Source organism: Ranitomeya imitator, chromosome 2 (assembly GCF_032444005.1).
Source record: "Ranitomeya imitator isolate aRanImi1 chromosome 2, aRanImi1.pri, whole genome shotgun sequence".
NCBI classification, from domain to species: Eukaryota; Metazoa; Chordata; class Amphibia; order Anura; family Dendrobatidae; genus Ranitomeya; species Ranitomeya imitator.
In genome coordinates, this window is record NC_091283.1 from 372,062,252 (window position 1) to 372,085,464 (window position 23,213).

Consider the following 23,213-nt stretch of genomic DNA (forward strand, 5'->3'; position numbering starts at 1 on the left):
CCTGGCGACTTGGTGTGGCTCTCCGCCCGTAACATCAGGCTGCGTGTTGAGTCCACTAAGTTTGCACCTCGCTACTTGGGTCCCTTCAAGGTCCTCGAACAGGTTAATCCTGTGGTCTACCGTCTGGCCCTTCCTCCATGCCTGGGTATCACCGACACCTTTCATGTGTCCCTCGAAGCCCGTATACATGTCCTGGTTTTCCGAGTCATCTGCCGGGACATCGGGTTCGTCTACAGACGATTACGAGGTGAACGCTATTTTGGGGTGCAAGGTGGTACGTGGCAAAAAATTCTATTTGGTGGATTGGAAGGGTTATGGCCCAGAGGACAGGTCCTGGGAGCCTGCTGAACACATTCGAGCTCCGCAGCTCATTGCGGCCTTTGAGCGTAGCGAGGTCCAAGTAGGAGGTTCCTGGGGGGGGGGTAATGTTAGGTGTCGAGTTCCCGCCTCTGCACAGGGGAAATCTCGAACCATCTCCGCTGCAGTCTCCCATTCTTCTCCAGCTGCAGGGGAGTCTGCTCAGCGGAGACGTCGGTCCCAGCGTCTAGCTCAGGCTAATACTGGACGACTGGTTACTACTGCCCTTCCAGGCTCTGTTCTTGTAGCCAGCAATGTTCAGCAGCGAGCAGGTCTTTCTGGGACTAAGTCCAGATTTTCCCTTTCTGAGCATGCCCACGGGATGACCTCCCATTGGAGGTCGGGGGTCACATGCTTAGATACTCAAGCTAATCCCATTGGTCCTCTAGGAAGGTCCTAAAGGTGTTCTTCTGTGGCAGACTCCCATTGGTCCTTCTCGGAAGGTCTTGTACTTGCTGCAGCTATAAAAGGTTTGCATGGCCGCACGGCCATGCGCTAGGATACAATTGTTATTGTGTGTGTGTTGATGAGTGCAAGTCGTTCCTTAAAAAAAACATCCCTTGTGTATGACTGTTCGCGTAAGGTGTATGGATGCAATCTAGCGCCCGGCTGAACTCACAGCTTTAACACACAAAACTCTGACCGCCAGTGCAGCGCCGTGCACTATTAGAGGGCTTACCTTACCCAAGTCTGGGTGGTTAGTGGCATCTGCTAGTGTGGCACAGCATGTACTTCTGTGCATATTAGTTACCTGTGATACCCCAATTGTGGTGTCGATCGCAAGAGGTCATTGTACCGCCATATAGTCCGTCATTACTTAGCAGCAGGTTCCATCTCTGCACGGTGGATCCCGGGCTGCGAACGCACCTTATTATATCTATTATATCTATTTAATTATTTGGTGCGTTCCGCTAGCCCTAACATAGTGTACATGTAATACAGTGATCACTGGTGACATTGTACACAGGACCGCTGTATATAGTATGCAGTGTATGGTGTCAGTGTACAGGTAACACACTGACTCTAGGTCTCTAGGTGAAGTCCTTCATCATTGCTTTTCATCTCCATCCATAGATGGAAGCATAGGAACTGAAGATTGCTGAGAAGGTCTTCCTGGTTCAACATGCAGTTGACAGGTATCTTCTCAGTGGCAGCTTTCCTGAAGGGAGCACAGCTTATCCTGGTAAAGTGCCAATTTTGACTCCCATTCGGAACTTGGAAAAAATATAATTTTTATTTTATAGCAAGGTTCTATCTGGCAGTTATCTCATAGTTATGCCTTTGCCTGATGCTAAAATATGATTGTCATCTCACAAGCTATTAAGCATACAGTTTGCCATTCTAACTAGCATTATTCAAGCCCCTGTTGGTTAATTTTCTGCACTCTGCTGCAAGGGATAGTAGTCATGGCCAACGTCATCATCTTCTATTTCACACTGACTGTTAGCCTCATCCCTATACAATGCCTGGCACAACTCAACATCCTCTCCATTTCCAACTGCTTTCATCCTCCACATCCTAATTCATCTGACATTAACCTTGTGGGTCCCCAATAGTTCAGGTTGGTGAAACATTTGGATGCTTCTTTTTTTCCTCTATCCTTGTGTTTCTCCAATGTAAAGATAGATGGCATCATTAATACTACAGTTACCCTTATTGACAATTTAGTAGAGTCTTTGAGGAATTCAGTAGGTGACACACGTTAGCTGCCAATGGAGGATTTCAAAATAACCAAGTTTTATTTTGACTGCTGTATTTTATAACTGTATAACACTCTACACCACTCGTACAGACCCTATTTTGTGATATTAGAAATCAGGCGGTGTTCAGGTAGATTGCTGTTTTTGCAAAGCCTGGAGGGTATTCTTCACCACATAAGGACAATATTGATATGCCCAGACACTCTACTGTAAATGGCCACCACCTGTTTTAAACAGGTATACTTCTTTAGCTTACACAAAAAAATTCTAGATGTAGTTTTCCCAAATCTAGTGCAGCCAGAATGTTTTAGGCATTGTTGCGTAAGACAATGCCCAGTTGCAGTTGAAACCACCCTGCTTGAGATTTCTTCATAAATGCAAAGGAGCAACTTGTGAACTGTAAAACAGCTTGGTAGCACTTGGCTTGGCAGACTGAAGGCAGGTAGTGGATGCAATTAATTTGTGCAATGTTACTGCTTGGGATGTGGTTGTGTTAATTGAATAGGATGTGAGAAGTGCAAATGTGAGAAGTTGATAACCACCAACAAGTCCTAACGCTCAACGGTGGAGGCTTCACCATACATTCAGATTGAAACTGTACATCACTGTTGGAAAAAACATTCACCCAGTAGGCTGTGAAAGACATATACATATAGTTGCTGCTCCATGTCGTTAGTGCAGTGTAATTTTGATGTCGATTCCAAGTTGACAGAGTGGTTCATATTCTCCTGCATGTGGAAGCACAAAGCCAGCAACCCTTCCTGCAAGATGTAATGGCGAGAGAAAAAGAGGTTCAGATACCAACTCACCTCCTTGGTCCTAGGCATGCAGTAGCAGGGAAACCGTGTGACCACACATGTGTAAATAGGAAAAAAATGGGAAAATTCCAGCTTGTAAAATTCTAGTGCTTATTTCAAATAATTAAAAACATATATATGTTGTATATATGACATTTTAGATTGGGTGGAGGTCCCAAATCACAGTGTCATGGCAGCCAGGTGATGGACACTAATTAGTTATGTCTAATATAGTCTGCACCAGATAGACTGAGATAACTAATTTTAAAACTGAGGTGATTCGATTTCCAATAAAAGCTATTTTGGGGCATTCTTGTAAGGAGTAATGAAAGATAACCCAAAGTTTTTCAAGAAAACATTTATTAATGATGGGTAAAAAAAAGAAAGAAAAATACTTATATCTATGAATGCCAAAAAATCTACCGTATATTCAAAGCTGATAAATAGATGTTATCTGGTTTCTTTTTGCATTTTGTAATAAGCTTTTTATTGATGATTGCAAATATTTTACTGCTCCAAATTGCGTTTTCTTTTTCTTGTATGACAAATGATTTTACTTGATTATATCAGGTGTATGTTCTGTTGTACTATTTGCCAATAACACAAATCTGTAGCAAAAAGAGAATGGCTCATCCTCTGTGTGATTTCTCTTATGTCTAATAAGATGTGATTTATCTGTAAAACATATCCCACATTTTGAACATGGATATGGATTCTCCCTCGTGTGACTTCTCAGATGTGTAACAAGATGTGATTTCTCGATAAAACATTTCCCACATTCTGAACATAGAAATGGCTTCTCCCCTGTGTGAATTCGCTGATGTGTAGCAAGATGTGATTTCTGGTTAAAACATTTCCCACATTCTGAACATGAATATGGTCGCTCCCCTGTATGAATTCTCTGATGTCTAACAAGATGGGATTTTTCGGTAAAACATATACCACATTCTGAGCATGAAAATGGCCTCTCCCCTGTGTGAATCCTCTGATGTGTAATAAGGTGTGATTTCTTGGTAAAATATCTGCCACATTCTAAACATGAAAATGGCTTCTCCCCTGTGTGAATTTGCTTATGAGCAATAAGATGTGATTTCTCTGTAAAGCATTTCCCACATTCTGAACATGAAAACGTTTTCTCCCCTGTGTGAAGTTTCTGATGTCTAACAAGATGTGATTTCTTTGTAAAATTCATTCCACATTCTGAGCATGAAAATGGCCTTTCACCTGTGTGAATTCTCTGATGTTTAACAAGATATGATTTTAGGATAAAACATTTCCCACATTCTAAGCATGAATATGGTTTCTCCCCTGTGTGAATTTTCTTATGTGTAACAAGATACGATCTATCTGTAAAACATTTCCCACATTCTAAACAAGAAAATGTCTTCTCACCTGTGTGAGTTCTCTGATGTCTAATAAGATGTGATTTCTTGGCAAAACATGTCCCACATTCCAAACATGAAAATGGTTTCTCCCCTACGTGAGTACTCTGATGTCTAACAAGATATGATTCTTTATTAAAACATTTCCCACAATCTGAGCATGTAAATGGCTTTGATTCTCTGTGAAGTTTCTCATGTTTAACAAGACTTGATTTATCTGTAAAACATTTTCCACATTTTATACATGAAAATGGCTTCTCCACTGTGTGAAAATTTTCTTCTTTCTTTTTATCCTCCTTAACATTCTGTGATAAGTCATAAGATATGAGCTGTTGATAAGGATCAGATGATAAATCTTCACTGCGAAAAGCAGAGGGTATATCTAGGAGAATGTCATTTTCTTCATATATAACCGGTATTATATCTTCATCATCTTCTTTAAAATCTGTAGACATCACATATCCCTCTGAGCGTCTGATATAGTCACCTGTTAAAAGTAAGACTGAGTTTAACCTAATGATCTTAGATCTTTCAAAAAATATTACATCATTTTAACTGTAATGTAATTTTGATACTTAAACAAGAATGTAATAAAACATTCTATTGTATTCAGGGAAATATTGCTTATGTCTGCATAACATTATTGGTCAGTGATTGACAGCTCAGTTGTCCAGTCTGGTGCAGTGGCGTGCTGAGCTGTCTGTGCAGTGACTGATTGATGATGCAATATTATTACATCATTTGTATATTGCTAGTTGAAGAAAGAACCGTTTTATGTAAAAGGAAAATTTAATAAGGAAAGCCAATGTTGTCCAGCGTCCAAGAGAAAACAGAGAAGACAGAGAAGACTTGATTCCTAGGTGCCACTTCTGAATTCTGACATTAAAGAAACACTCCCATCAAAGTGTTTATCCTCTTACTATATTGCAATCATCATTATATAGCATTGTTGTAACGATTCTACCCCTCAGAGTGTCTTAGAACACATTGATTGATAGCTCAGTTGTCCAGTCTGGTGCAGGGGTGTGCTGAGCTGTCTGTATAGTGATTGACAGCTCAATTGTCCAGTCTGGTGCAGAGGCGTGCTGAGCCGTCTGTGTTTTTGACAGCTCGGCCGTCCAACCTGAGTCTGGGCGGTGCTGAGCTTTTGCCAGATGCTCCCAGATCCCTTGATTGCACAGCTATTTACCTGAGCTGGCAGTCCCATATAGCTGTCAGGTGTAGTTTCAGCTCTGTGTTTTGTTTTTCTCTGTGCCTAGTTTATTGATAAATCACTGCCTGACTTTGGACATCATTCTGACCACCCATTTGTCTAATCCTTTTGCTCCGATCAGCTATTTTCCCTGTATTTTGACCTCGGGCCGTTACCTGACTAGACCTTTTCTCTTCCCTCTCTTTATGATTTACCCTCCTGGTTTTGACCGCTGACTCCTTGACTATCCCGACTCACGATTTCTCTGTGAGACGTGACTCAGCTTTACAATGCATTTCAAAAACCTGACCTGCACATCCAAACATAGACTGAGTGTGAACAGGTGCTGAACCCAGAGTCGCCAACTCGTATATAGTTAAGTAAAAAGGGCAGCACACTGTAGCGCCAAAACATGCAAACTTGAAAACACGAAATTTGAACTGCATTACTGCACTAGAAATATGAAAAATGAGAGCTTTTAGCGCATAAAAATGGCCATATTTATGTGTACCTCGTAGCCACTTTACGGCATCTCTCTTATACGAGGTCCTACGCTTGACCTACCTCACCGAGAATAAACGTCTCCATCTGAATGGGTACATGTGAAACCTCTTCTTGGACTCAAATTCTCTCTTTCTGTGGAGGGGTATTGGACCTACTATAATTAAAACACCTGTGGCTAGGAGGCGGGGAGTGCACGATCAGAAGGCTAAAGAATACATTTCAAAAACCTGACCTGCACATCCAAACATAGACTGAGTGTGAACAGGTGCTGAACCCAGAGTCGCCAACTCGTATATAGTTAAGTAAAAAGGGCAGCACACTGTAGCGCCAAAACATGCAAACTTGAAAACACGAAATTTGAACTGCATTACTGCACTAGAAATATGAAAAATGAGAGCTTTTAGCGCATAAAAATGGCCATATTTATGTGTACCTCGTAGCCACTTTACGGCATCTCTCTTATACGAGGTCCTACGCTTGACCTACCTCACCGAGAATAAACGTCTCCATCTGAATGGGTACATGTGAAACCTCTTCTTGGACTCAAATTCTCTCTTTCTGTGGAGGGGTATTGGACCTACTATAATTAAAACACCTGTGGCTAGGAGGCGGGGAGTGCACGATCAGAAGGCTAAAGAATACATTTCAAAAACCTGACCTGCACATCCAAACATAGACTGAGTGTGAACAGGTGCTGAACCCAGAGTCGCCAACTCGTATATAGTTAAGTAAAAAGGGCAGCACACTGTAGCGCCAAAACATGCAAACTTGAAAACACGAAATTTGAACTGCATTACTGCACTAGAAATATGAAAAATGAGAGCTTTTAGCGCATAAAAATGGCCATATTTATGTGTACCTCGTAGCCACTTTACGGCATCTCTCTTATACGAGGTCCTACGCTTGACCTACCTCACCGAGAATAAACGTCTCCATCTGAATGGGTACATGTGAAACCTCTTCTTGGACTCAAATTCTCTCTTTCTGTGGAGGGGTATTGGACCTACTATAATTAAAACACCTGTGGCTAGGAGGCGGGGAGTGCACGATCAGAAGGCTAAAGAATACATTTCAAAAACCTGACCTGCACATCCAAACATAGACTGAGTGTGAACAGGTGCTGAACCCAGAGTCGCCAACTCGTATATAGTTAAGTAAAAAGGGCAGCACACTGTAGCGCCAAAACATGCAAACTTGAAAACACGAAATTTGAACTGCATTACTGCACTAGAAATATGAAAAATGAGAGCTTTTAGCGCATAAAAATGGCCATATTTATGTGTACCTCGTAGCCACTTTACGGCATCTCTCTTATACGAGGTCCTACGCTTGACCTACCTCACCGAGAATAAACGTCTCCATCTGAATGGGTACATGTGAAACCTCTTCTTGGACTCAAATTCTCTCTTTCTGTGGAGGGGTATTGGACCTACTATAATTAAAACACCTGTGGCTAGGAGGCGGGGAGTGCACGATCAGAAGGCTAAAGAATACATTTCAAAAACCTGACCTGCACATCCAAACATAGACTGAGTGTGAACAGGTGCTGAACCCAGAGTCGCCAACTCGTATATAGTTAAGTAAAAAGGGCAGCACACTGTAGCGCCAAAACATGCAAACTTGAAAACACGAAATTTGAACTGCATTACTGCACTAGAAATATGAAAAATGAGAGCTTTTAGCGCATAAAAATGGCCATATTTATGTGTACCTCGTAGCCACTTTACGGCATCTCTCTTATACGAGGTCCTACGCTTGACCTACCTCACCGAGAATAAACGTCTCCATCTGAATGGGTACATGTGATGTGGTACAGCTTTACAATGGTCTTCTTACAATTGCTCATTTGCCTTTCAATCCAGTTACTCTCTTTTCTCTGCTCTATGTAGAAATAGGAAATCTATTGTCCCTGCATGACCCATTCCCCTCTTCTACTACTGACCCTGCTTCTCTCCCCCTGCCACAGACTTGTGCAGTGACTCATGACTTGTGCAGAGAAAATTGACCTCCTGTTTCTACATAGAGCTTAGAAGGATTCAGCTAGTCAGTTTTTAATCACGTGATAATTGGACTGCATTACTGCACTAAAAATATGAAAAAATGAGAGCGTTTAGCACATAAATTGGCCAATTCATGTGTACCTGGTAGCCACATTAAGGCATCTCTCGTATACCAGGTCCTAAACCTTCCTTTCCTCGCTGAGAATCATCTGAATGGGAATCTGTAAATCCTCTTACTTCCAAACATAGAATAAGTGTGAACAGGTGCTGAACCTAGAGTCCCCAACTCGTATACTGTCAAATAAATAAGGCAGTGTGCCGTAAATACCCTCAATGGACAATTAATCGGGCAAAAAAAATCGTAGAAAAAAAGGAACGCAAGGAGTTAATAACAGTAAACAAAAATAGTAACCGTAATATGGAGAAAAAAACGTATATATGCTTCCAACATAGTCCTCAATTTATGAAAATTAAAGATATTATTTACAGATACTTACCCATTCTTTATGAGGACCAACAGCTATATGATATACTAAATTCGGGTATTAATGTGGTGTCGAGAAGAGCACCAACCATCGGTAATCGAATAGCATCTAATACATTTCGCCCAGAGAAAGGTCCAAAAACATGGCTTAATTATCCGGGTTTTTTTAGATGCGGCACAAATAATTGTAGTACTTGCAAATATGCTTTGGTAGCTAAAACGTTTCAAAATGCGGAAGAAACAATGAAATTTAATATCAAGCAATATATTAATTGTAACCATACTAATATAGTATACAAAATTAATTGTAAAGACTGCAATTTATCGTATGTGGGGTGTACAACGAGGAAACTCAAGACACGCATTCGGGAACACTTACATGATATAAATAATAGGCAGGGCACTAATAGAAATATATCGGCAGCATCCAGACATTTTGTGACCCACCACGCTCGTAGTACTGCTAGCTTTCAGGTCCAGGGAGTAGAACAAGTTAATGTGCCTCTTTGTGGCGGAGACGCCAGAAGACGTCTCCTGACGCGAGAGGCATATTGGATATTTCATCTTAATACCCGATTCCCAATGGGACTTAATAAACGAAATGAAACTATGTTGCATTACTGCTAGATAGGAAGTGAATATTTTATTGCATTGCATGTTTGTATAATGATTTTATATTAGGACCTTACGAAGTGTCATGTGACCTACTCAGGTAATCTGATTGGAGGAGCTTCCTCATATAGGATAGCTCAACTAAATCAGGATATGGCTTTGAAAAAGATCGTTTGATCGAAACGCGTTGCCTTTTAGCCTCTCCAGCGCAGGGGCACCTACCGGAGGGAGCTTGGTTGTCCTATTTCTATGGAATTTTATTTTTTTGATACCAATAAATATTACCTTTTAAGGAGCTGGATCTCAACTACTTTTTCTTCAGAGGATTTGTTCGTTTGTCTGCAACGGAGATCCGTGCACCTGTGATCGTCATTGGTGAGCTGGCTGCTTTTCTTTTTCTATGCTAATACTTTAATGCTTATACAAAGTGATTACAAAAATAAATTACCTTCAGATACGGTCAGCTGTTCCACATCAGGATATGAACGGAAAGCTGGAGACTGAACTTGTGCAGTAGTTGGTGAAAAACCTTTACTTCTCATTTGCTCTTTTTCCTCTGACATCTTGTCTCGCAATTCTCTATCATGGCTGTATGAGTCCACAATTTCTGGAGCCAAAACACAGAGCCCAAAAATGTCAGGAACAGAGGATAGTAAATAGAAGATTTACTTGTTCGGTGCTTCCGGAGGAAAGGGATGGTTAAAGATTAGATATTTTACTTGATATCGAATTTATTAGGACACTTTGCTAAGAACAAACAACGCGTTTCAGCCCGCAACGGCCTTCATCAGGTATAATATGCACTTATAAAAAAATTTAAAAGAAGAATGTCTTAATAGACTGGAGACTGCTAACGCGTCAACGGGGTGTGTTTTCATCAAATAGGATCAACACCACACCTCAATTAGATTAGTAGTTCAGAATAATATATTAGTACACAGAAGTATATGGAAATAGAGAATATAAAAAATTAGAGGCACGATCATCCCATCTGAATCCACACAAGTTGGAGATACACATTTCAATATTGACATTGATAATGATTAGTGATGAGCGAGTATACACGTTGCTCGGGTGGTCTCCTAGTATTTGTTAGTGCTCGGAAATTTAGTTTTCCTTGCCGCAGCTGCATGATTTACGGCTGCTAGACAGGCGGAATACATGTGAGGAATGCCTGTTTGTTAGGGAATTCCCACATGTGTTCAGACTGTCCAGCAGCTGTAAATCATGCAGCTGAGGCCACGAAAACTAAATCTCCGAGCACTAACAAATACTCAGAGATCACCCGAGCGTGCTCGGGAAAATCCAAGCAACGAGTATACTTGCTCATCACTAATAATGATACTAAAGGAAAGATTTCCAGACTTTTTGCGAGTTTCGAGAAAAACATGAAAAATGAGATTAGACACCAGTTGGATGCTGACTTCTTAGATATCTGAAGTCAGCAAAACATCAAACTGGCTGGTCTCCGGATTCATTTCAATAGTACCTTTCCAGATAACGTTTTTTCGGATAACTGGTATGATATTTTGGATACCTGTTCCTACGAAATAACGAAATTATTAATCATAAAAAAAAAATCTGGCTCACAAATTTGTCCAACTTTGTGAGGCAGATTTAAATGAACTAACACAGTAGAATGAGTGTGCTCTATATAATGCCTTAAATAAATAGAGACACTAATAGAAATTTACAAACCTTTGAGAACAATCTCATTGAAATAAAAACCAAAAAAGTGATTAAAGATTTTTTGGAGCTGAAAAACTCAAAGAATAAATTCGATATTGAGTAAAATATCTCATCTTTAACCATCCTTGTCCTCCGGAAGCGCCGAAAAAAGGAAATCTTCTATTTACTACCACATTCACATGCAGACCTTGCACCAAAGCTGGCATAGTTCCCGCAATCGTGCTGCTGATCAGAGTATTACAAAGAGCTTATCCACCACACGGATCATTTGAACGAATATACAAGACATCCAAAGGGTGAGTGCAAAAACCATAATCTGTTGCTGCGGATGAAAACATACACCTACACGTAGACTCTACGCCCTCCCATTTTATCTTCCCCTATATCCTTAGGAACATAGGATAGGAGACTGAACCTGTGTCACTTGTAACTGAGAAACCATTATTTCTTATTTTTCTCCCTTCACACTCAGTTCTGTGTCATAAATACAGCTTCTTGATTTTTTATGTCAAAACGCGGAGCTACCACTAACCTGGGAGGTTATCTGTAGGAATCTTCTCTTTACACCACTCATCAGCCCTCTCTGTAGTATTAATATGGATCAGATCTTCACCCTGAAACACAGATTGTAAAAGTCACAGACAGATGGAGAAGTCACATCTATGATCCGCTCTAATCCTGCCATCTCCACCGTTCTCATTACACAAGTATATAATACTGGTGGATAAAACAAGACTGAGCACAAGACCTTCACAGCCGTCTACACATCATAGAGGAGATCTCATGACACCTTCTCTCCACCTACCTGATGATCCTGAGGAACATTGGGATCTTCTTTACAGTCCTGGTGAAGAAGAGGACGGGGACATCTCTCTGGTGTTGTCCTCTTACTGGATAGAACTAGAAGAAACACATACAGGGACTGAATTTATTCTTTACAGACATATAATTATAGGCCATGTGTATTTAGTCCTCTCTATTACCTGGTGATGTGAGGGGCTGGGGAGCCTCCATCATGACGTCCTTGTACAGATCTTTATGTCCTTCTAAATACTCCCACTCCTCCACTGAGAAATAGATGGCGACATCCTGACACCTTATAGGAACCTGACAAATACAATTATACCGTCATCCCCTGATCCCTTCATAGTGCTACTATATAATGTCCCAACATTCCCAGCAGTGTCACCTCTCCAGTCAGCAGCTCAATCATCTTGTAGGTGAGTTCTAGGATCTTCTGGTCATTGATGTCCTCATGTATCAGGGGGTGAGGTGGAGGCCCAGTGATTGGGCTCAGGGGTCTTCTCCATCCCTCAGACACAGGGTCCTGACAGCGCTCACTAGAGGTCTTCTTCACTACTGTGTAATCCTGGTTATGGAGAGACATTAATAAATCTCACTACAGACATTTCCAGAGTCCTCACCTCTCCAGTTCTGTCCATCTGTTTTCCCCATAGATAAGAATGATGTAATGTGACGTCATCAGAATCTCTCACCTCTCCAGTAAGCCAGAAGAGGATCTCTAGGGTGAGGTGTAATATCCTCTCCGCCATCTTGTCCTTGTCCTTATCCATCCCTGACTGGTCAGTCAGAAGATTTACAACTAGAGGATCCAATATTGTAGGACCTACATGGGAAGATGATGATGAAACATCATAAGGAATCCAATGTAATACAATTACTGAAGTTATTAAATGAAAACATATGATGAGATAGAACGTGTAGATGTGATATTCATTCCTTTTCTATGGAATGGAGCATAAGTGTAATATCTTATTGAGGCAGCTCCTCCATGTCTGAAGTTAATGCTTCACAAGAACACTACAGTCTCTGGCCTCAGCACCAAAATAACCCAAATTCCTATGCAGTGGAACCTTTCCACCTTCTTCATTTATTAAGTTTTGGGATCTGGACAGACCATACAGCTTAATAAACATCTTCACATGCCATTCTGGGCAGTTTCCCTTTGGACCAATTTTATTCAGATATACTTTAATTGAATGAACCAAATCAGCTGATTTCTATATTGGAGTAAAACCCACAATCCTCCTATAATGTGAGGTCTCTGTGTTTTCTTCCATATTCTGCCCCACAGTCTCCTCCTCCAGGATCAGTGTCCTCAGTACAGGACCGACGCCACAGACATTTCATGGGAAATCCCTTTATTCTAAACTATTACAGCCAAAATTAGGGAAATTACAGTTTCTCCATTTCTCCAGATTTATATGGGAAGAAAAACCCGACATTTCCATTCCCTGTAATCTCCACCCCAGAAGGAAAGCGTCATCTGACAAGATTTCTCTCGTGTATCACCCCTACTCTGGAACACTCTACCCCAACATATCAGACTTTCGCCTACCATCGAAACCTTCAAAAAGAACCTGAAGACCTACCTCTTCCGACAAGCCTATAACCTGCAGTAACCACCGATCGACCAAACCACTGCACGACCAGCTCTACCCTCACCTGCTGTATCCTCACCCATCCCTTGTATATTGAGAGCCCTCGCGGGCAGGGTCCTCTCTCCTCCTGTACCAGTTATGACTTGTATTGTGTAAGATTATTGTACTTGTTTTTTTTATGTATACCCCTCCTCACATGTAAAGCACCATGGAATAAATGGCGCTACAACAATAAATAAATAATAATAATAATAATCTGTCCCCAAACCAGAGCGCCCTCCCCTGTATACATGAGCACAGCCAGCATTCTATTACTGTACATATACACATGGCAGAGCTGGGGGCACTATCTCCGGGAATGGAGGGGTTACTGCCCCCTGCCCCCGCCCAGTAATGGGGAATCTCCAGCACCTACCTCCACCTGCAGAGCCGCACACCACATATATGGCTGTTCTGTGCGCACAGGACCTGTGATGAGGTCACAATCACGTGATCAGTCACATGGACGGGAGGAGTTATATGTCGTAAAGCTGTCAGTTTATGATGAGTGTGTGTAAGTTGGAGCTGTCAGCCATGGGTGTACTTAGCTCTCCGTGACTCGTGTTCTGATATCATTAGTTTTTGATTGTTTCTGGTTCAGCCACCCACATTTTCCAGTTCCTTCCATCCTCTGTGGTGTGGAGTGCTAGTATTGTGTGTTCAGCTGGATTTACTAGTGAGCAGTTTGGAAAAACTTTATTTACATTGAAATTTTGGTCTCTCAAACTATTATCGTATGTAAACTGTCGCGGTACCACCCCTCGGTGTGTCCTGGATGCAGTTACTGACAGTTCAGTTACCCAATGTGGTGCTGGGGAGTGCTGAGCTGTCAGGGTGTTGATAGCTTGGTCATCCAACCTGAGCCTGGGAGGTGTCGGCTGTCTCCAGGTATTCATTATCCTAGGTGATTGCCAGGCTACTTAACTGGGCTGTTGCTCCTACACCTCTGCCTGGCATACATTCAGCTACTGTGTGGTTTCTCTCTCTGTGCCTTGTATTCTGTTTGTTGATCTTTCATTGCCTGACCTTGGACCTCATTCTGACCATCTGTTTGTTTAACTCCTTGTGCTCTGCTCTGCTATCCTCCTGGTATTTTGACCTTGGAAAGTTACCTGTCTACGCCTTTGCCTTCTGTTTATGACATACCTTCCTGACTTTTGACCTCGGACTCCTGACTATCCTTTCTCAAGGCTTGGCCGTGAGAAGGGACTCCGTGTCACATAGAGTATAGAGATCAATATGCAAAGTGAGGTGTGAATAGCGTTCAGGCAGTTTCTGGAATCTTATGGCTGTGAGCATCACTCCTTTGTTAATATACAAAAAAAATCTTTACCAAATCTTGACTTATCAGGTTTTGATTTTGGCCGTGGGAACGTCTTGCAAGGATCATGAGGGCTGGCAGCTTTATTGAGTGATAAATCGGCTATTTTAATGGGTAATTGTTTAAAAACATATTACTTCTACAATGCTGAAGAAATTCTAGAAACTCTCACACATCACAGCATAGCCCAAGTCAATTAGGGGATTTATCTTGATTCCCAGTTAGGTCACAGCCATACTCTGTGGCTCATAACATAGCCAAAGCTTCGACTACACAGATTGTTAATGATTTTCACTGCTTTGGTGAAAATCAAAAGAACAACTCTGGCACTGTGTAGGCACTAAGACCAGAGCCAGGACAAGGTATTTTGGTGCCCTAAGCAGATGAAGCTGACGGCACCCCATACCCTGATAAACCCTCATTACCCAAATAAAGGAATGGATCAGAGACTAAGGTTAAAAGACCCCTAAAGTACCCCACTTTTTCACCCAAAAAAAACAGTAAAAGTAGAAAAAGTGATGTACTTTAGAGGTGAGGCTAACAAGGAGTGCATTTTCAAAGTTATATATAGAATCATTGTTTGTGGACCATTTACACAATACAAGGGATAAATAGCTATATTTATCCCTGATGTCCTATATTTTAAATATCCAACCCAAGGACAGTCATGGAAACTATTATGACTTAACTGTATGAGGACAGTTTGGTTTAAATTAAAGTGTCCATCATGTGGCAGATGCCCTATTTGGAAACTAAACAGACCCCATTATAGATAAAGGGATACGGATACGTATAATTGTTTTTAAAGAAGCACTCCTCCTCCCACCAAAATGTTTGTTCTCTTAATACATTGCAGTCATCATATTATACAGCACTGTGTACTTACAGTACAATTGCTCATTTTGCCTTTTCGACCCAGATAATTCTTCCCTTTTCCATTAGGTCTTTTACTAGCTGAATCCTTCTAAGTCAGTCCCATATGCATTCATATGTCATGAACCTACAACTCCCAGTATGCATTTTACATTGGTAAGGAGATGCTGGGAGTTGTTATCAGTCTTTTTCAGACTGCGGACCATGCAGGAACCACAATACTTATGAGACACAGAGACAGGATTAATAAGTAAACATTTACATCCAGGAACCTTACAGGTGACCTCTTCTCTGATTTAGTCCTTTCTTTGTGTCTCCATCTTGTTCAGACGCCATGATGACTTTTCATATCCTTAGCTTTGGGCTTCTGCAGCACATCCTGACACCGTGGCCTTTAAAAATAACAGTGTCATTAAAATGCCCTCAGCATAAAAAACATCTGCCCATATTATGACCTAAATAAGCCTCCTACAGTATATCGTCTTCACACTGATTGCCTTTATGAGCTACACCCACCCCACTGTCTGCCATTATCAGCTATAACTGCTGTACCGTCCGCCCTTATGAACTATGGCCTATATCATGGTTGGCCCATCTCTAGTTTTCCCTTACACTCTATATCTCCACACTGCCCCTTGCCATGCTAACCTCTCTCTATACTGTACCCTCATTTCATGCTGCCCTGTGTAAGGTGCGCAGGGCAGAAGTCATGGGCAAGGAGCTGCTGTAAGCCCAGACACCTGGCACCCTACGAATAAATGGTATCCCGATTCCCATGTTCTGTATGTGTGCTGTACATTCACAGTTTGTCCTCAGGCCTCTGCGGTCTCCTTGCTTGCTGACTCAAGCTCAAGACTTTGGGCATTCCAGGGAGTTCCATACGAACAAAAGGTTCTGCTCGTGCCTCCAGCCCACTGCCCTTGAACTTTGTTTCTTCTTACTAACACTGAACTCCCACACCATCTAATCTAATCTCATCTGACTAAAACCAGGAAGTGCTCCCCTTATTAACTGACCTTGGCTCCTCCCAAACTGTGCTGGCCCCAAACATTTAGTCTACTAGATGGTGGCCCGATTCTAACGCATCGGGTATTCTAGAATATGCATGTCCACGTAGTATATTGCACAGCCCACGTAGTATATTGCCCACTCACGTAGTATATTGCCCAACTACGTAGTATATTGCCCAGCCACGTAGTATATTGCACAGCCCACGTAGTATATTGCCCAGTCACGTAGTATATTGCCCAGCTACGTAGTATATTGCCCAGCCATGTAGTATATTGCCCAGTCACGTAGTATATTGCCCAGTCACGTAGTATATTGCCCAGCCACATAGTATATTACCCAGTCACGTAGTATATTGCCCAGCCACGTAGTATATTGCCCAGTCACGTAGAATACTGCACAGCAACGTTGTATACAGCACAAACACGTAGTATATTGCACAGCCCATGTAGTATATTGCCCAGTCACGTAGTAGATTGGCCAGCTGAGTAGTATATTGCACAGCCCACGTAGTATATTGCCCAGTCACGTAGTATATTGCCAAGCTACATAGTATATTGCCCAGTCACGTAGTATATTGCCCAGCCACGTAGTATATTGCCCAGCCACATAGTATATTGCCCAGCCACGTAGTATATTGCCCAGTCACATAGTATATTGCCCAGCCACGTAGTATATTGCCCAGTCACGTAGTATATTGCCCAGCCACACAGTATATTGCCCAGTCACATAGTACATAGCCCAGTCACGTAGTATATTGCCCAGTCACGTAGTATATTGCACAGCGACGTAGTATACAGCACAAACACGTAGTATATTGCACAGCCCACGTAGTATATTGCCCAGTCACGTAGTATATTGCCCAGCTACGTAGGATATTGCCCAGCCATATAGTATATTGCCCAGTCACGTAGTATATTGCCCAGTCACTTAGTATATTGCCCAGCCACGTAGTATATTACCCAGTCACGTAGTATATTGCCCAGCCACGTAGTATATTGCCCAGTAACGTAGTATACTGCACAGCAACGTTGTATACAGCACAAACACATAGTATATTGCACAGCCCATGTAGTATATTGCCCAGTCACGTAGTAGATTGGCCAGCTGCGTAGTATATTGCACAGCCCACGTAGTATATTGCCCAGTCACGTAGTATATTGCCAAGCTACATAGTATATTGCCCAGTCACGTAGTATATTGCCCAGCCACGTAGTATATTGCCCAGCCACGTAGTATATTGCCCAGCCATGTAGTATATTGCCCAGTCACGTAGTATATTGCCCAGCCACGTAGTATATTGCCCAGTCACATAGTATATTGCCCAGCCACATAGTATATTGCCCAGTCACGTAGTATATAGCCCAGCCACGTAGTATATTGCCCAGCCACGTAGTATATTGCACAGCGACGTAGTATGTTGCCCAGGCACGTAGTATATTGCCCAGTCACGTAGTATATTGCCCAGTCACGTAGTATATTGCACAGCAACATAGTATACAGCACAAACACATAGTATATTGCCCAGTCACGTAGTATATTGCCCAGTCACGTAGTATATTGCCCAGCCACGTAGTATATTGCCCAGCCACGTAGTATATTGCCCAGCCATTTAGTATATTGCCCAGCCACTTAGTATATTGCCCAGTCACGTAGTATATTGCCCAGCCACGTAGTATATTGCCCAGTCACGTAGTATATTGCCCAGCCACGTAGTATATTGCCCAGCCACGTAGTATATTGCCCAGCCACGTAGTATATTGCCCAGTCATGTAGTATATTGCCCAGCCACGTAGTATATTGCCCAGTCACATAGTATATTGCCCAGCCACATAGTATATTGCCCAGTCACGTAGTATATAACCCAGCCACATAGTATATTGCCCAGCCACGTAGTATATTGCACAGCGACGTAGTATGTTGCCCAGGCACGTAGTATATTGCCCAGTCACGTAGTATATTGCCCAGTCACGTAGTATAATGCACAGCAACATAGTATACAGCACAAACACATAGTATATTGCCCAGTCACGTAGTATATTGCCCAGTCACGTAGTATATTGCCCAGCCACGTAGTATATTGCCCAGCCACGTAGTATATTGCCCAGCCATTTAGTATATTGCCCAGCCACTTAGTATATTGCCCAGTCACGTAGTATATTGCCCAGCCACGTAGTATATTGCCCAGTCACGTAGTATATTGCCCAGCCACGTAGTATATTGCCCAGCCACGTAGTATATTGCCCAGCCATTTAGTATATTGCCCAGCCACTTAGTATATTGCCCAGTCATGTAGTATATTGCCCAGCCACGTAGTATATTGCCCAGTCACGTAGTATATTGCCCAGCCACGTAGTATATTGCCCAGCCACGTAGTATATTGCCCAGCCACGTAGTATATTGCCCAGCCACGTAGTATATTGCCCAGCCATTTAGTATATTGCCCAGCCACTTAGTATATTGCCCAATCCCGTAGTATATTGCCCAGCCACGTAGTATATTGCCCAGCCACGTAGTATATTGCCCAGCCACGTAGTATATTGCCCAGCCACTTAGTATATTGCCCAGTCACGTAGTAGATTGGCCAGCTGCGTAGTATATTGCACAGCCCACGTAGTATATTGCCCAGTCACGTAGTATATTGCCAAGCTACATAGTATATTGCCCAGTCACGTAGTATATTGCCCAGCCACGTAGTATATTGCCCAGTCACGTAGTATATTGCCCAGCCACGTAGTATATTGCCCAGTCACGTAGTATATTGCCCAGCCACGCAGTATATTGCCCAGCCACGTAGTATATTGCCCAGCCACGTAGTATATTGCCCAGCCACATAGTATATTGCCCAGCCACGTAGTATATTGCCCAGCCACTTAGTATATTGCCCAGCCACTCGGTCAATCAGCTTAGATATAGAATTATAGATGATGTTCCTGTGCTCAGACGTGGTGGGGATCGGGTTTCTCTCTTGAAAAAGAAAGAGTTAAAATGGATATTTGAACTCGATACGTTATCTCCGAGGGGCATGAATATTGAGTACCAGCAGAGTATTTTTCTCTAGCATCCTTTGGGTTAATTGTGGTTCCTCATTGGTGTATTGTTTTTAACCACTGTTTTTATTATTGTATGCGATATGTGATTCAATATTTCCCATAACTGCATTTCTCCATCTCCCTATACTATATGTGATAGCTGAATGTGCCTGCCCTCGGCAGATTGCAAATGCTAAGCAACTTGAGGCTGGGCAATTACCAGCATGGGAGACGGGCTGGGAATCCCTGGTACTAATTGTCCCCTGTTCAAATGTAAACTCTCTATGGGGTGAGTTAAGGTACCGTCACACAGTGCAATTTTCATCGCTACGACGGCACGATTTGTGACGTTGCATTATCGTTAATTATCGACTCAGAGGGGGTGCTAAACAATATATCTAAATTATATAATCAATAAAATTAGGTTGGGAGCATCAAATAAAAGAAGGGTGGCGCAGGGTTGGAGCAGCACATATCAGAATGGAGCCGCAAAATGGTAGCAGCACATGTCAGAATGGAGGCGCAGGATCACAGCAGCACATGTCTGAATGGGGACGCAGGATGGGAGCAGCACATGATAGGATGTAGAACATATACCAATAGAAATGCGCGTAAACAGGGCGTAGAACGGGTTAAATAGCTAGTATAATATATCGACATAACACAGCAGCCAATAAAATATAGTAGTACCTCCATATAATGCCTTAAGCTGCGCACAATGGCCTCGCATGTCTCCGGAATCACAACGCTCAGGAAAGGTCTGGAAACAGCAGCGGAAAACTGCAAATCCTGAAGAGACCTTCCTGTTGCCAGGAACCGCAGTGTCACCGCCAACCTTTCATCCACGGGCACGGCTGCACGCATCGGCGTATCACACCTTTGTATGAGTGGCGTAACAGCAGCAAGTATTATCTTGAATGATTCCTCTGACATCCTAAGGTAGTTTCGGAAATCATGAGGGTTATTATCACGTAACTCTCTTATGAGACCCATGTGTGACAATGTGGATCTTTTCTGCAGCCAGCTCCGGGTCCACATGCGACGTTTTCGTTTAGGACGTCTCTCCTCTTGGAGACGTGCTGCCTCAAACACCAGGGCAGCAACAACAACAGAACTCTCATCGGAAGTGAGCATAGTTCCTAAAAAGAAATCAAACGTACAATAAATACACGTGCTTACAAAACAATGTTCTGACCATTGATCTAATAACTATATATTTTACTACTGGTATTAAATGGGGCAGTCAACCATCTCGATCTGTAAAAGAATTAATTGGGCCACGCTACAGCTGTGTACCTGAGGTTCTCAGGCCTACCCTACTCTCCATAAAGGAACAATCGACCACGCTACAGCGTTTATCCACGTTGAAGCGCAACATATGCTACGCTGAAGCGTTATACATACCTTTTGCGGTAAAAGTCTAGTAGTAGAAGAAAAGTCCAGGAAATCCAGCGAATTTAGGAGTTCTGTTTACAGCACGTGCTACAGAGAGAAATGAATAGCGCGCTCGAGAGCTCCGGTTTTATCCGCTGGGAACAATAGTCCTTTGTCGAATGAGCGCACAGTATTGTACCGCCCAATCAGCACTTGGGAGGTGGAGAATTCAGCGCTCCTACGTAGCCAACTCCTCCGCCCTTTACATCGTATACAATATCGTGCACACCTTTGTTACACTATGCGATCATGCCGCCACAGCGGGACACTAGACGACGAAAGAAAGTTTCAAACGATGTGCTACGACGTACGATTCACAGCGGGGTCCCGGATCGCAGGAGCGTGTCACACACTGCGATATCGTACCTATATCGCTCGAACGTCACAAATCGTGCCGTCGTAGCGATCAAAATTGCACTGTGTGACGGTACCCTTAGTGTTGTTTGTTAGAATAGGAGTTTAATTAAATATTTTGTATGCACTATACCTATGGTCAATTGTAATAGGCTTCGCTGTGCATATGGTGACCCATAGCGCTGTATATGTGAGGACTATACCCATTATGCGATCGGAACAGGTCTCTCTTTTCTAATCTATTATTACAGGGTCCAAGGATTAAAGGTACCGTCACACTTAGCGACGCTGCAGCGATACCGACAACGATCCGGATCGCTGCAGCGTCGCTGTTTGGTCGCTGGAGAGCTGTCACACAGACCGCTCTCCAGCGACCAACGATGCCAGTAACCAGGGTAAACATCGGGTAACTAAGCGCAGGGCCGCGCTTAGTAACCCGATGTTTATCCTGGTTACCATCCTAAAAGTAAAAAAAAACAAACGCTTCATACTTACCTACAGCCGTCTGTCCTCCAGCGCTGTGCTCTGCACTCCTCCTGTACTGTCTGTGTGAGCACAGCGGCCGGAAAGCAGAGCGGTGACGTCACCGCTCTGCTTTCCGGCTGACCGACGCTCACAGCCAGTACAGGAGGAGTGCAGAGCACAGGGCCGGGGACAGACAGCGGTAGGTAAGTATGTAGTGTTTGTTTTTTTTACTTTTAGGATGGTAACCAGGGTAAACATCGGGTTACTAAGCGCAGCCCTGCGCTTAGTTACCCGATGTTTACACTGGTTACCAGCGAAGACATCGCTGAATCGGTGTCACACACGCCGATTCAGCGATGTCTGCAGGGAGTCCAGCGACCAAATAAAGTTCTGGACTTTCTTCCCCGACCAGCGACAGCACAGCAGGGGCCTGATCGCTGCTGCCTGTCACACTGGACGATATCGCTAGTGAGGACGCTGCAACGTCACGGATCGCTAGCGATATCGTCTAGTGTGACGGTACCTTAAGAGGATGCCTTTGAGTACCTTGTTTATTAGTATATCCGGCAACATACCTACTCTATCCATTTGACATTTATGGTCGTCATTTACATATGGTCCTGGTGGCGTTACTCCTCTGCAATTGCACATGGATTATGGACCTTACATGGACGCGCTATGATATGTGCACTACTATATCCTGAAGAGACATGGAGATGATTTTTTTTTTATATATATACAGCTGGACTATAGCGGTTACGCCGCGGACATGCGCACTGAAGTGCCTATTGGAGACTACGCTGTGCGGCTGCCATGTACGGTCATGCGCAGTGGGGGAGGTTACCCGGACCTGCGCAGTACTGGGCGTTGGGAATATAGCGCTCATAAGTGGACTCCGTTGATGCACACAGAAGCCCTGGAGTGGGATGTTGGTGGGCGGATCTGCCGTTAGGACATGCGCAATGGTGGTGGGGCCCGTGAGTCTGTACGGGGATGGGCGCTGCATGTCAGGTACGGTGCGGTCACATGTGGCCGGCACTGTTTTCTGATTGAGCAGAGCTTACCCTGGGCACACCTATGGAGCCATGGCAACCACCGATGCATGTCTTCTATTGGATGGGGTGGTATGTTTACATCTATGTAGCCGGGAGTGTTTATATGTGATCTATGGAGTGTTAATGATATGGAGAGCGATCAAGGGGGATTTTCCTGTGTATGGGGAGGTTGGTTACGGGTTGTTTCGCATTTTATACTGTTTTTATTGTTTTGTATAATGTTTGTAATATTGTTGTTTTTTCTATGATGTCAGGGCACTCCCATTGGTTGTGGGTTAACCATGTGGGTGTGTCTAATGGTATAAAATGGTGGTTGAATTGGGATTGTACTGTGCTTGAAAAAGGTCCACGGACCGAAACGTCGCCGCAGGAGGCAGAATAAAGAAGGTTACTGTCTGTCACTTCCTGGTGTGGCGCTGTCCTTTTTATACTTCGATTGTGCACACGTATGAACAGTGCTTCCATTTTCCTGTAAGACCTCATTCAAGTGACTATTTTTTTCCTTTAGTATGT

The 23,213-nt window shown here is 43.0% G+C and overlaps 1 protein-coding gene across 1 annotated transcript; it reads right to left on the bottom strand.

Annotated features, from left to right (window-relative positions):
- Positions 1-3,197: 3,197 nt before the first annotated feature.
- Positions 3,198-13,592, bottom strand: LOC138663972 (oocyte zinc finger protein XlCOF22-like). The gene is made up of 8 exons (XM_069750363.1): positions 13,535-13,592; positions 12,214-12,344; positions 11,907-12,086; positions 11,701-11,824; positions 11,523-11,617; positions 11,250-11,331; positions 9,477-9,635; positions 3,198-4,723 (listed from the first exon to the last, which is right to left on the bottom strand). The coding sequence occupies exons 2-8, from the start codon at positions 12,289-12,291 to the stop codon at positions 3,408-3,410; spliced, it is 2,034 nt and encodes a 677-aa protein (XP_069606464.1). The 5' UTR covers positions 12,292-12,344; positions 13,535-13,592; the 3' UTR covers positions 3,198-3,407.
- Between the last annotated feature and the right edge of the window lie 9,621 nt (positions 13,593-23,213).

Excerpts from the sequence above, each read along its gene's own strand:
- LOC138663972 (XM_069750363.1), bottom strand. The coding sequence starts at position 12,291 with ATGGATAAGGACAAGGACAAGATGGCGGAGAGGATATTACACCTCACC. Across the intron at positions 12,087-12,213 it reads TCTTCTGGCTTACTGGAGAG|GATTACACAGTAGTGAAGAA; the intron begins GTGAGAGATTCT and ends CTCCATAACCAG. Across the intron at positions 11,825-11,906 it reads TTGAGCTGCTGACTGGAGAG|GTTCCTATAAGGTGTCAGGA; the intron begins GTGACACTGCTG and ends TGTATTTGTCAG.